The sequence below is a fragment of the Myotis yumanensis genome, unplaced genomic scaffold (genome assembly GCF_028538775.1).
Source record: "Myotis yumanensis isolate MYYU_CA2020_CCGP unplaced genomic scaffold, mMyoYum1.0.hap1 SCAF_13, whole genome shotgun sequence".
Classification (NCBI taxonomy): domain Eukaryota; kingdom Metazoa; phylum Chordata; class Mammalia; order Chiroptera; family Vespertilionidae; genus Myotis; species Myotis yumanensis.
The window spans coordinates 23,587,764-23,601,883 of NW_027223764.1; the positions used below are offsets into that span (position 1 = coordinate 23,587,764).

The 14,120-nt window shown below is 42.2% G+C and overlaps 1 protein-coding gene across 1 annotated transcript in view; it reads left to right on the plus strand.

The window, feature by feature from the left end:
* Positions 1-14,120, plus strand: part of MYOF (myoferlin) — a 142,702-nt gene that overhangs the window by 75,710 nt on the left and 52,872 nt on the right. Inside the window, 6 exon segments of the mRNA XM_070432690.1 lie at positions 832-1,009; positions 2,448-2,572; positions 4,894-5,000; positions 7,288-7,480; positions 10,693-10,848; positions 12,096-12,227. Of these exon segments, the coding sequence (XP_070288791.1) occupies positions 832-1,009; positions 2,448-2,572; positions 4,894-5,000; positions 7,288-7,480; positions 10,693-10,848; positions 12,096-12,227 (891 nt within the window).

The following is a 14,120-nucleotide window of genomic DNA, read 5'->3' on the forward strand; positions in this document are numbered from 1 at the left end:
AACAAAACAAAAGAAAGAAAGAAGGAAGGAAACAATGTTTGATTTCTATTTCAGAAAAAAATAAGTTCACCTAATTTCATTTATTTTCAATACGTTTTTCTTGATTTTGAGAGAGAGAGAGGAAGAGAGAGGGATAAAGAGATAGAAATATTAATGAGAGAGAAACATCATTGATTGGCTGCATCCTGCTCGCCCCCTACTGGGGATTGAGCCCAAAACCCAGCATGTGATCTGTGATCTGGTTCATGGGTCAATCACTGAGCCACAACAGCTGGGCTAATTTCACTTATTTTTAAATTTGACATTAAAAGTTTTTATTGTTTCTGATTAGAAAATTAATACTTAAACAATTCAAACAATTAAAAATGTATGTTAGAAAGTAAAGTTAACCATAAGCTCTCTACATTCCCCAACATATCTGTTAACAATTTGAGTTATATTATTCTAGACTTTCTTCATGCATATTAAAATGTATACTTAATGGGTTCAGTTTTAAATACCCTTTTTCCATGTTTGCACTTGTGAATCTACCTAAATATTTTATGAACTTTTATTCATTTATATGGAGGCAACATTTGTTTAACCAGGGGCCTATTAATAGATATTTGTATGGTTTTCATTTTTATCTCTATTTCAATCAGTGCTGCAATGAACATTCTATATTTGCCCACTTGTATGAGTACAAGGGAAACTGCTAGATTCAGGAACATTCTTCACTGGCATTTAACTCAACACTAATTATTAGGTTCCGAATTATATTTGCTAGAAATCTACATGTAAAGCAGAGAAAGAGGCGTTTCATTGAGCCATATGTCTGCTCATACTTTATAGAAATATCAGCGAAGGCGAAAGTACAGCCTGTCTGCTGTGTTCCATTCGGCCACCATGCTGCAAGATGTTGGCGAGGCCATTCAGTTTGAAGTCAGCATTGGGAACTATGGCAACAAGTTTGACTCAACCTGTAAGCCTTTGGCATCAACCACTCAGTACAGCCGTGCCATATTTGATGGTAAGACTGACGTTCCCTCCCGTGCACGTTTAGAGTGGGTGCCCCGCAGGACAAGAAGCATGCAGCGTGTTCTCCCTCTGGCAGCCGTTACCTCCAGTACACGCTTAGTGGGAAGGAAAAGGGTGAATGGGGAGGAGAGGTGGCTGGAGTTCAGGCACCTTTAAGACTAGTCAAACCAAAGAAGCCACAGGCCCTGTGCTGCGCCCCCTGACCCCATCCCATGCCCAAATTTTACACTGGCTTTGTTTTGTAAAGTCACAAGATGGCAGCTTGCTGATCACTGAGCTCCCTGAACACATCTCCTGCCTATTCTCACCTCTGCCCTGCCAGGCCCCCAGTCACACTTAGATTGAGTAGTTGAATGGGACTCTTGCTCAGAGCCTGGAAAATCAATCTTCTGGCCTTTGCTCGGTCACTCACCAGCACTATGACCTTAGCCACATCACTGAAATCTAACATCAGTTTCTTCATCTTCTTCAGAGCTACTGTGCGGATTAAGTAGCTGTACTTGCACAAAGATGGATGAGAAACAGTCCCTGTTTTTAAGGGACTTACATTCTAGTATATAAAATAAATCATAGCCAAAACCGGTTTGGCTCAGTGGATAGAGCGTTGGCCTGCGGACTGAAAGGTCCCAGGTTCGATTCCGGTCAAGGGCATGTACCTGGGTTGTGGGCACATGCCCAGTGGGAGATGTGCAGGAGGCAGCTGGTCAGTGTTTCTCTCTCATCGATGTTTCTAACTCTCTCTCTCTCTCCCTTTCTCTCTGTAAAAAATCAATAAAATATATTAAAAAAATAAATAAATCATAATAAGACGGCAGAGTATGAGAATGCCCTAATAAAGATATTGACAAGTGGTTTAAGAGCATAGAGAAATGAGGGAGAAATTCTGATCAAATATTCCAACAGATTCATATAGTTTTTACCTAATTTTTGTATATGCAGTGTTAAAATATAAAATGTGCTAGAAACTTGGCTAATAGTTATAAGTAATACCAGACCCCATGTATCTAGCAAAGTCTTTTAAAAAACAGAAAGTTCTTTTTTCTTGCCCCACTTCTAACAAAAATATTCATTTAGAAGAGCAGTTTTCAGGGACAAACACGTTCAATCTAATTGCCTGTGCTCTCTATATTTTCTGCTACTGTGTTATGTAATCATCAGCGATGTTCAGGTACATGATCCCAAACCACTAAAAATCCTAAAGATTGCTATGTTTGGTTTACTAGGGCATTTTAGAGAGTTTTTCAAAACAGGCTGAATAAATAAGGACTTTCTGTCTATCCCTCAGTTGCTTATTGAATAAAACTAAAGAACCCTACCACCCTAGACCATTTCCTAAGCAAACAATGAAACAATAACCCAGTTTGCACATCTCTTTAATAAGCATGCTGTTTGAGTGTACAATGTCCCTGACCCTCAATGTTCTACACCAGGGAACTACTATTATTACCTGCCTTGGGCCCACACAAAGCCAGTTGTTACCCTGACTTCATATTGGGAGGATATTAGTCATCGCCTGGATGCAGTAAACACTCTCTTAGTCATGGCAGAACGGCTGGTAAGTTGATCTTTTCTACATTTTCTTTTCACCAGACAGAATTAGGTATTAGTGTTAGATATAGGCTAGGCCACTCTAGCACAAGACCTCAAAATATAGTGGTAAGCAAGATAAAAGCAGTGTCTTTAGTTACAGTTGAGGTAGGTGATCCAAGGTTGGTATGGAGGTTCAGTGGTGCTGGGGACCCAGGCTCTTTCCCTCTTGTTGCTCTACCATCACTAAGGAGTTGTCATTTGTTTTTGAGGAAGAGACAGCTCACTGTTACACCTACCCTCCAGACTGAGGAAGGGGAAGAGAGGGAGAGGAGATGACACAGGTCTTTCCTTTGAAGGAAAAGACCCAGCAGTCACACACTTGATTTATACTCACTTTCCATTGACCAGAATCCAGTCACGTAACCGCATCTCACCGCAAGGGAGTTGGGAAATGCACTCGTTTATCTGGGCTGGCATATGGCCAGATAAAACTGTTCTTATTGTGGAATAGGGAGGGTGGATATTGGAGGCGAGGGGGCAAAACTCACAGTGTCTGCCACATTTGTTTGTGAATATGGTGTAGAGAATGGTTCATTCCGATAGAAATATGCAACCCTTAGAGTTTTGCTGTTAAAGTAGTAAAATTCTCTACTGTGAAAAGAGGGTGGGCTCAAAGGAACCAGAGCCTGACATTTTCCACTCTGGCTGTAGACTAGAGGAACCCTCCTTGTTTGGAGCTCGGGGGTTCACTCTGATAAAAGCTGCAGAGTTGTAATATCTGAATTATACACCTAGTTGACATCGATGAGGAGAAAGGGAACATGGTTGAGATAAAGATACTAGTCCTCCCTATTTCTATATTTATAACTCCCTTCTCCAGCAGTGAGAAACTTGATTTCATTATTCTCAATATAGTTACTCATTTATTTAGTCCTAAAATCCAAAGATAAACCACAATGAAAAAAAACTAGAGTTTGATATGTTTATGATTTTTTTCTTTCCTTTAAACAGAGGATATATAGTGAAAATATTGTGTTGAAAAGTTACTTTGGTGAGTTCAGTGTAGTTATGTTATTCATCTGAAATATAATTCAGGTTCGTTTGTTCCTGTTTTATATTCCATTTTAGGGTTCCTTTCCCCCATCTTTGTTGGTTTTATTTTATTGCTATTTGAGTACATAATATATATACATGGTTTTGTTGACATAAGAAACATCCAAACCTGTAAGAATTTTTATGTGTTTGTTTGAACCAAACTGATGACAATTGCCAGGAAGCAAAATCTTAATGGATTGAGAACATGTTCCAGAGAATGGTAGCTTTGCATCTTATTTTATACATAGAATAAAAGGAGGAGACATAAATAGGGTTACATGAAATTCATTGGTGGTAGATTAAGGAGGCAGGAGAAGGCAAAGTGAAGAAATCTCTGGGATTTGGATAAAAAGTAAAATGGAAAGATGCTTCTTTTGCATTGGTGAGCACAGGATAGTTAACAATTAACATTTACAGCACTAAGAGATGGTAGGAAGCAAAGGAGATAATAGTGAGGGGTTCTGTGGTCTGCTCTGGTGGGAGATTATACCCTGAGGAGTCTGGAAAAAAGGGAATACTCTGACATTCCAAATGTCTGATAGAGTAGATACAAAAAGGCAACAATGGACAGGCTCAGCTAAGGTAAACATTGACTTTTGTCAAGGAAGATACCAGCCTAGGACATGACAACCCACCAGGACTTGCTTTTAGTTGGGAAGTTTTCATTTCAGAGCATCCTATGTGTTTACTCTAGGTCAGCGGTCGGCAAACTGCGGCTCAAGAGCCACATGCGGCTCTTTGGCCCCTTGAATGTGGCTCTTCCACAAAATACCATGTGCGGGCGCGCATGTACAGTGCAATTGAAACTTCGTGGCCCATGCGCAGAAGTCGGTATTTTGTGGAAGAGCCACAATCAAGGGGCCAAAGAGCTGCATGTGGTTCTCGAGCCGCAGTTTGCCTACCACTGCAAGTCTAGGTCTCTGAGTTTGGAAGGCCCACTATACAGGCCTCCCCTGAGCTTGTCAGGTTTAGTATGTGGCCCCTTTTCTGTCCACACTTTCAAGGGTCAAAGCCGTATGAAAAGGTCATCCTAGTACTTAAGCATATCAGTGTTGACTGCATTTTGAAGAAAAATAAATAGTGCTAGGCTATGTGAGCATTATTAAAAGCAAAACGATAAACAAACAAAAAAATCCCCATTTTTTTTTCTGTTAGGTCTTTTGTATATTTTTTAAATTGAAAATTAAAGTTAAACCTCACTGGGTATAATGGCATAATGCACAATTACCAACTATTTCCTCTCTTTCCCAGCAATCAAACATAGAGGCTCTAAAATCAGGGATACAAGGTAAAATTCCTGCAAACCAGTTGGCGGAAATATGGTTGAAGCTGATCGATGAAGTTATAGAAGATACAAGGTAACCTGATTTCCAGCCATGCTTCCCTCACTTAAACTATCAGACTAGAAGAGCCTCTAGAATTATTCCTAATGTTCCTCTGAAAAATAAATTTCAATTAGTCAGGCTTCTCAAAAGGCTGGCACTGGGAGGAGTCTGAATCACCACAGGAAAAGCTCCACTTTCCGATTTGGTGCCAATTCTAAAGCAGCCCAGGAGGCTGAGGAAGGCTGAGGCCTAACTGGGAGGCTGGGCCTAACTCCAGGAAGCACATCCCAGCACAGCCTCAGGTGAGGGGTGGGGGAGGGAGCAGGGAGCAGGGAGCAGGGCTGTGTCTCTGCCTCCCACCAATCTCCTGGCTCCTACAGAGAATGGGATCTGGGGGCAGAGCATCAGTTTTGCCATTCAGAACACTGTAATTTCAACACACTTTTTAGAAACAACTTTTTCACGTGCTCATTTACTGATTGCCTGGTGAACACTCTGGCCCAGCCTCCTTTCGGTAAAGCCAGTAACTTTGACTTGAGCCAGAGAACCTTTCATAACCGTGACTTGGGGAAACTGCTCAGATCTCTGGGTATTTGGAAATCAAAGGGGGAAGTGATTCATTCCAAACTCGTTTTAAATATTGGCTAATAAAGCAGTGGACAGGGAAGTTCCAAAAGAAAAGCATATCGAATAGTTCTCACAAGCAACAGGAACCAGAGTCATCCTCCCCCTCCCCCTATACCCAATGCTTTAAGTCTCCCTGTCTTCTTGTGCCTTCTAGTGGTGTAACCAGGTAATTGACATGCAGCTAAGATCAAAATACTGCTGGATTCTGGTTTATATTCAGAGAATTTTAATCTGGGTCCAAGAGGTCATCTCTTCCGGTCTCCTTACTTTATAGATGAGAAAACAGTGGCCCAAGGAGGTGAAATGGTGGCGCTGATGCCCAGAGTTGGGTTTATAAGTGCAGCTCTTCTTCTTGCTGCGTGTTTCGCACTGTTAGCATCTATTTATGGAAAGTCTCACATGTGACTTTTGAGCTAGCAGCTTCCGTATTTATTTATGCATCAAGGAATCATAGCAGGGACTTAACCCTTCCAATGCATTGCCCTAATTACTAATGTAACTGAACAGAAATATTTCATAATGCCTTTCATGTCGAAAATGTGAATGCTAAGGTTTGCTGAGCTAAACACAGAAATATCTATGTTCACTATTCTTAGAGAATCTCTTTTTAAAGAATCAAATGCATGTGAATTATTTATTGAAGATTTAAATTGGAAACGTTTAAACTTTATGTAACAGGAAATTTGTGTTTAAGGGAAGTCATGGCTGGATTTCCTTCATCTAGGAAGCTGGGTGAAATTCAAACCAATGGAAATTCCAGGTAGAGACAATGTGAATAGAACTTCCTGGAATTGGTGACAATCTTACCCTGTGTCCCCGCCAGCTGCCATGTTGAGAGGGAAGCACTGGCAGAAGATGGCCTTTATGGCCCCAGCTCAGCTGTTCTTGACTTCTCATTTTGAATGAGAGCTTGGCCTACACAAGTGGTTCTTAGCCTCTTGGGAGCTCCAGGGCCCCTTTGAATACCTGATGATGATGATGATGATGATGGCAACATTACTTAGACTTTAATTTGTATCAGACATTGCTCTTGATGCTCACAATATATTAATTCATTTACTTCCCACAACCCTAAAAGGTAGATATTTCCCCCCCCCACATTTGAAGATAGGAAGATAAGAGATCACAGAGCTCGTAAATGACGGAGCCAAGATTTGTACCCAGGTAGCCGGCTCCAAAGCCCGTGTTCTTCCTCATTAAGTGACGCTGCATGTCAACACAAATGTACACTTTTCTTTATAGGTTCCAGGGATTCATACACTTCCTCTGGCTCACCCACAGGTGATATAAGGGTGTATGGTCCCTAAGTTAAGAACCCATTGGCTAAATGGCCTCTAATCTCCCTTCTCCTTCATTTTGTGGTTCTATACAATCATTATAGGGAGGAAAGGTCATTTCTCCAAACTGCTGTTGCTGTTTCCATCTTCTTCCCTGTGATTCTATAGGCCTTGGGTCAAATCCAAGGAATCGCTTTGAAATTTTAATTCCCCCCTGCATTTCTTTGAGAGTGAGGGAAGTCTTAACTGGAACATCTGATCTACCAATGCCATGTACAATCTTTTCAGCTTACATCTGCCATACAGTTAGGAAAATGGTGTGGTCTGAAAGCTGGAAACCAAATATAAATGACATTGGCGGTTCTGAAGCCTAAGAAGCTATTCGGCAAACTCTGTTTTGTTTTGTTGTTTTTTAGCTACACGTTGCCTCCAATGGAAGGAAACCCTAATGTCACAATTCTAGATACTCAGATCCAAAAGCTGCGGTCCAGATCTCTCTCCCAGATTCATGAGGCAGCTGTGAAGATGAGGTCTGAGGCCACAGACGTGAAGTCCACAGTGGGGGAAATCGAGGACTGGCTTGATAAATTAATGCAACTGACGGAAGAGGTAGGACTTTTAAACTGCACGAATGTCACTTGCTATAGAGGAAGGATTCTGTGGAATGGCATAGGCTAGAGATGGTGGTAGGGAAACCTAGTACATTGCCTTGGATTTTGGCCAGATCTGATGGATAATGAAATGAAAGAGTTGCTGGCCAGGATGTTAATGGGTAATGGGGTGAACATCATTGAAGTCAGGACAGAAGGAGAATTTTGAGTTGGTGGTCCCAGAAAGGTCTTCAGAGTGGACAAATCATTATCATAACCACAGTATTTCAAGTAGAGTGATAAAGTAGCAGATAAGGAGCAAATGCCGCCTTTGGTTAGCATTGGGAAGACTTGACTTTGAATCTGGATCTACCATGTGTAAACTTGGGCAAAGTACTAGTATTCAAACTCTCTAAGCTTCAGTTTCCTTTAATGTAAAATGGAGGTAAAAGTAGTATTCACTTCACAGCACTGTTTCGTAAAGATTAAAGAGGATGATGAGTGGCAAGGGCTTAACACGGTGCAGGGCACACAGTGAGGGCTGGATAAATTTCGATTGCCATTAACCTCTGCGGACTGAAAGAGCAAGGAACAGAGGACCCCTCCTACTGACCTTCAGAGGTGGGGCGGGGGACTAATGTATTTGCAAATAGAAATACATTTGAAAAAACATATGTGATTACAGATAATTTTTATTTTCTACTTTCTATACTTTGGTGCTTTCAATTTTTCTATAGTGAACTTGTATTACCTTTATAATAAAAAAGTGTTTTTTAAAAACTAAGTGAATATTTCATATTTGGAAAATATATGAAATTTGTAGCCCTTTGACTACTGTTGATGGCTTTCTTCAAATGATGGGCAAGATAAGAGGTGGTATTTCCTAAAATACCTGTCGGAGCCCAGCGAGCAGGCAGGGCTTCGGGCAGGGGAAGCCCCCTTCTGCTTCCCGCTATGCCCCTTGGCCATCCCCAGCCTCTCCTGGCCCTGTGGGCTCCCAGTGTGGTCCTGAAAGATGTGAGACTCGGAATGTGGGCCAGACAACCCCTGCCCACAGTGTTTCTTTGCCAAGTGGAGCCCTGTGGGTCCAGCCTGCAAGTCCATGTGCATTTAGACCAGGGGTGGGCAAACTTTTTGACTTGAGGGCCACAATGGGTTCTTTTTTTTTTTTAATTAAATCTTTATTGTTCAGATTACATTTGTTCCTCTTTCCCCCCCCCCCCCCACAACTCCCCTCCTCCCAGTTCCCGCCCCACCCTCCGCCCTCATTCCCCATCCACTGTCCTCATCCATAGGTGCACGATTTTTGTCCAGTCTCTTCCCGCATCTCCCATTCCCCTTTCCCCCGCAAGAATAGTCAGTCCATTCCCTTTCTATGTCCCTGATTCATTATAATCACCAGTTCATTCTGTACATCAGATTATTTATTCACTTGATTCTTAGATTCACTTGTTGGTAGATGCATGTTTGTTGTTCACAATTTGTATCTTTACCTTTTTCTTCTTCCTCTTCTTTAAGGATACCTTTCAGCATTTCGTATAATACTGGTTTAGTGGTGATGAACTCCTTTAGCTTTTCCTTATCTGTGAAGCTCTTTATCTGACCTTCAATTCTGAATGATAGCTTTGCTGGATAAAGTAATCTTGGTTGTAGGTTCTTGGTATTCATCACTTTGAATATTTCTTGCCATTCCCTTCCGGCCTGCAAAGTTTCTGTTGAGAAATCAGCTGACAGTCGTATGGGTATTCCCTTGTAGGTAATTGAGTCTCTTTCTCTTGCTGCTTTTAAGATTCTCTCTTTGTCTTTTGCTCTTGGCATTTTAATGATGATGTGTCTTGGTGTGGTCCTCTTTGGATTCCTTTTGTTTGGGGTTCTCTGCGCTTCTTGGACCTGTAAGTCCATTTCTTTCACCAGGTGGGGGAAGTTTTCTGCCGTTATTTCTTCAAATAGGTTTTCAATATCTTGCTGTCTCTCATCTTCTGGCACCCCTATAATTCTGATATTGGTGCGCTTGAAGCTGTCCCAGAGGCTCCTTACACTATCTTCGTATTTTCGGATTCTTTTTTCATTTTGCTTTTCCGGTTGGGTGTTTTTTCCTTCTTCGCATTTCAAATCTTTGGCTTGATTCTTGCGGTCCTCTGGTCTGCTATTAGGTATAATATTCTTTATTTCAGTCCATGTATGCTTAATTTCTAGTTGTTTCTTTATCATAGCATTGAGGGTCTCATTAGTTTTCGTGAGGCTCTCCACAAGTTTATTGCAAGCCCTCAAAATTGCGTTTTTTAGCTCTATATTCTCCATTTCTGTCATGTTTTTTTGTCTCCGCATTTTTTATGCTTTCTTGGTGCACCCCCTTGTGGTCTTTGTGCGCAGTCTTGTTCTAGTTAAGCCTTGATTGTTGTAGTTAATACTAGAGGGATTTGACCACCAGGCCAACTGGCTGTGAGAATCAGCTGTGGGAAAACTTCTGTCCTCTGGGGAGGTGCTAATCTAGCCTTTGCCTGAGGCGATCCGGCAAATGGCTCTGCGCAGGGCTTGGGCGGGCAGAGGGAGCAGTTATGGCTGCTCTCAGTCCCGTTCCCAGAGGCTCTGCTTCTCAGAACCCCAGCAACCGCTGCAAACCTCGGAGAGAAAGCTGCCCTCACGTTCCAACTGATGCCAGACAATCCCGCTTCTCCCGTTTGAGTCTGAGTCCCTAGAGACTCGCCCAGATCTGGAGCTCAGAGTCTGAGACTCCCTCCTGATTGAAATTGACAACCGCGCCCTCAGCCACCAGCCCACTTTGCGCGCACACCTCTGCACCTTTAAATTTTCCACACTGCGCCTCCTCTGAGCCTCGGTATGCTGTTGTCTTTCCTACTAGTTGAAGAGTCTCTCCTCAGCCAGCCTTCCTGTGGTTCTGGGTGATGTCCGTTCCGTCTTTTAGTTGTATTTTTGAAGTGGTTGTTTGCGGCAGCAATCTCCAGTGTTTACCTATGCCGCCATCTTGGTCTCTCCTCCACAATGGGTTCTTAAACTGGACCCGAGGGCCGGAACAAAAGCATGGATGGAGTGTTTGTGTGAATTAATATAAATTCAAAGTAAACATCATTACATAAAAGGGTACGGTCTTTTTTTTTTAGTTTTATTCATTTCAAACAGGCCAGATCCGGCCCACGGGCCATAGTTTGCCCACGGCTGATTTAGACTAATGCTAGCTGTCCTTCCTTTTCCATCCACCCACGTGACCAGCCTCAGAACAGTATGCCTGACATTATCATCTGGATGATCCGGGGAGAGAAAAGACTGGCCTATGCACGCATTCCCGCACATCAGGTTTTGTACTCCACCAGCGGGGAGAATGCATCTGGGAAGTACTGCGGGAAGATCCAGACCATCTTCCTGAAGGTATGGCTTCATCGCTGTGTAATGTGAAATACTTAAATGCAAAGTCCGCAGCCGTGATCAATTCCAGCCCACTCTGGCCCCTTCCCCTGGGGTGTTAATTCCCAGAGAGTGGTCCAAGTTTTGTTGGCATTCAACCAAGGACTCTGATATTAACATGGCATTGTGAATGCTTTGCTTTTTTGGCGTGAATTTTCCACTGATTTCTAAAGCCTCATGCAAACCAATGCCTTTCTCCCCTTCCCTTCTAGGGAGTGTTTGGAAGTAGAAAAAAGTATATATCATATAGGTAGTCCATGGAATCTATTCCCTAACTAAACGGGTCCTCAAATTGAATATTTGGGGGAATTATTACTTTAGGGCAGGGTTTCCGGGCATTTTTAGAGTCATGGACTCCTTTAAATACCGTGGACTGAACCCAAAGAGCTCTTTGGATTGGGGGGAGGAAAGGGGAGGAATAAAGAGCAAGAAGAGAAAAAAAACAATCGGGGGAGAGTGTTCTCTTAAAACAAGGAGGTATCTGCTAACTTTTAATAAATGTACTCATTGCTCTTTAGGGTGAAAATAGAGCTGGAGTGATTGTTTTCTCTCAAGTACCTCTTGGTGGGATAAATATTACTTAAGATAGAAGCACAATTATAATTGACCTCAGCAGTGGAAGCAAACTGATTAATAAATAAAATTTCACAGGGGGTGAGAGAGGAGGCAGAGTGTTTTTCTCTGTGTTAGATTTTAGAGCTCAGTGGATAAACAGCAAAATGCTTTTAAGGGAATGTTTGATATATTTATTGATTTTGTTAATACTCATTATCTGGTTTAGGGAATTATTTAATTCAGTGGGGTTCTTTTGGTCTTGGGACCCCTTTCCACAAAAAGAATAATTTTACAAAAATTGTTGAAGACCCCAGAGAGCTTTTGTTTATGTGGATTATAACTATTAATATTTACCATTATATAAAGTAAAAGTGAGCCATTTAAAAAATATTTATTAACTCATTTTAAAAGAATAATAATAGACCCATTACATGTTAACATAAGTTGCATGTTTTTATCCAATATAACTGTACTTTCTTTAAAAATCAGAGAGCAAAGTGATACTGTTTTACATTTTTTGAAATATTTTAACTGTGAAAACATAAAATTTCCGGTGAGAGCCATGGTTGGATGTTTGGCCAGCTTTTGGCTTAATGTTCATGTCACAGTCCATGCTGTGCCCCCCATAATGTATCATGTTTTTGTGCATCTCACAGTATCCACAGGAAAAAAGCAATGGACCAAGGGTGCCTGTGGAGTTGCGAGTGAACATCTGGCTGGGCTTAAGTGCTGTTGAGAAGAAGTTCAATAGCTTCGCGGAGGGAGCATTCACTGTCTTTGCTGAAATGGTACATTTCACATCAGCACTCTCTTTTCCTCTTGGTGGGGGTACATTTGCCTTTCATCCTTAGGGGAGCACACATATTTGAAACCACCAACCTCACCACTACTGCCTAAAATCCCAGCCAAGGGACATGAGCCTGAGAGAATAGGGAAAGATTGACTTGAGGTTTTTTGTCAACATTGGGACACAGACAGAGTGATTCACACAGACAACCCAGGAGTGAGGGCACTGGACAGGTGCAGACCTTGAGAAGCCTGCATGGGGTCGGGAGCCTGTCAACCACAGGAGACTCCCCTTCTCACAGAGGGGAAGCCTCAGGTGGGTTTGCCTGAGGCCAAAGAAAATGCTGCCCGAATACTTCAAAGACAATAGAGATAATTTGTAAAACATTCACTGAGTTAAAAATCGACTTTTGGTTATTAAAAGTCTCATTACAATTAAACCAATGAAAATAATTTTCACAAACTGGACAGCTAAAAACAGTTATTTGGATTTGTTCTTTATATACTATTTTAAACTCAAAGTGCTTTTTGATGTGAATGTATTATATGTATTCAGTGGGTTTCTTTTGACAATTTTCAGATGAACTCCATTCTTCTGCAGATGGGCCTTCATACTCAAATAAATGGGGAGATTATCTTCTTCCTAGCTAGTTTATACACGTTCCTGCTGCCTGACACTATACCTGACAACTGGTTCAGGATTGTGGTTCTTATCTGCTTACTGGGCTATCTTCAGTTTTTACATTTTATTCATTTAGCAGTACCTGACACATAAATATTTATTGGATGAATAAATAAATACATGATAGCAGACTTCATCCATCCACCCATATTCTCCAACCATTCATCTATCCACTCATCCATCCATCCATCCATCCATCCATCTATCCATCTACCATCTATCCATCTACCCAAGTGTTTAGAGAGTAGTGGCTTTATCCCAGGCACAGAGGCAGGTGATGAAGAAGCCAAGCCCTGTCCGCAAAGATCTCATCATCTATTGGTAAAACGGGGTGTCTTGTTAAACATGCTGACTGCCAGAGCCATTTCAGGGATTCTCATTCTGTTGCTGAGTGAGGGATTAGCACCAGAGGTGATTCCAATGTGGGTGGGTAAGGGGTATCAGTGGACCACTTTGAGAAGCAATGAAACACATGGGAGACACACAGAGTCCTTACAGCGCAGGCTTGGCAGTGCAATTGGATATAAATAGAGGGTGTGCTGGAGGTTGCAGGGGGAGGCCCTGAGTGGTGGATGCTGATGTCCAGTCAGATGGGTAATGTGAAGTGGAGGTTCATCAGAGCACACACAGGAGAGGCTTGCTTCTGCAGTCCTCTAGCATTTCTTGGCTTCCACCTACCTTCCAGCTCTGTGGCTGGAGCTAAGCCTGCAGAAGCTAGCACTGAGCAAGGATCAACCAGTCCAGGGCTCCCTTCCACCCTTTCCCATTTCCAGACCCTTCCCTGCCTAGAGGAAACTGGAGTTTCAATTCCTGTAAAGAGATAACCCACCCATTTCACTTGTTTTGTGTAGCTCTAGTTTCTCCAGATTCTAACAGCCTGTGAGTACCAGTAGAGGCACACTAATAACAATAATGGAAATATCGCTGGTTCTTTCCTTCCTGTGCTAATACCAGACCTCAGTTCTCTACAAAATCCCTCCCCACCCTAGATTTCTAGAAGTCTCTGAGGTGCCTCACCTGTGCTAACAATCCTTCCCCCAAACTGGTAGTTAAAGGTCACAGCCTCAGAGCCACGTGAGGCCCCATCTCTACTGCTGCTGCTGCCCTCTTCTTCGTGCCAAGCTTCTAACCTGGATTTCACTAGAGCCATGCTGGCTTCTAAGCAGAAGTGGTAGGAATGCCTTGTTCCTTCTTCCTGTGTCCTTGTCACTTG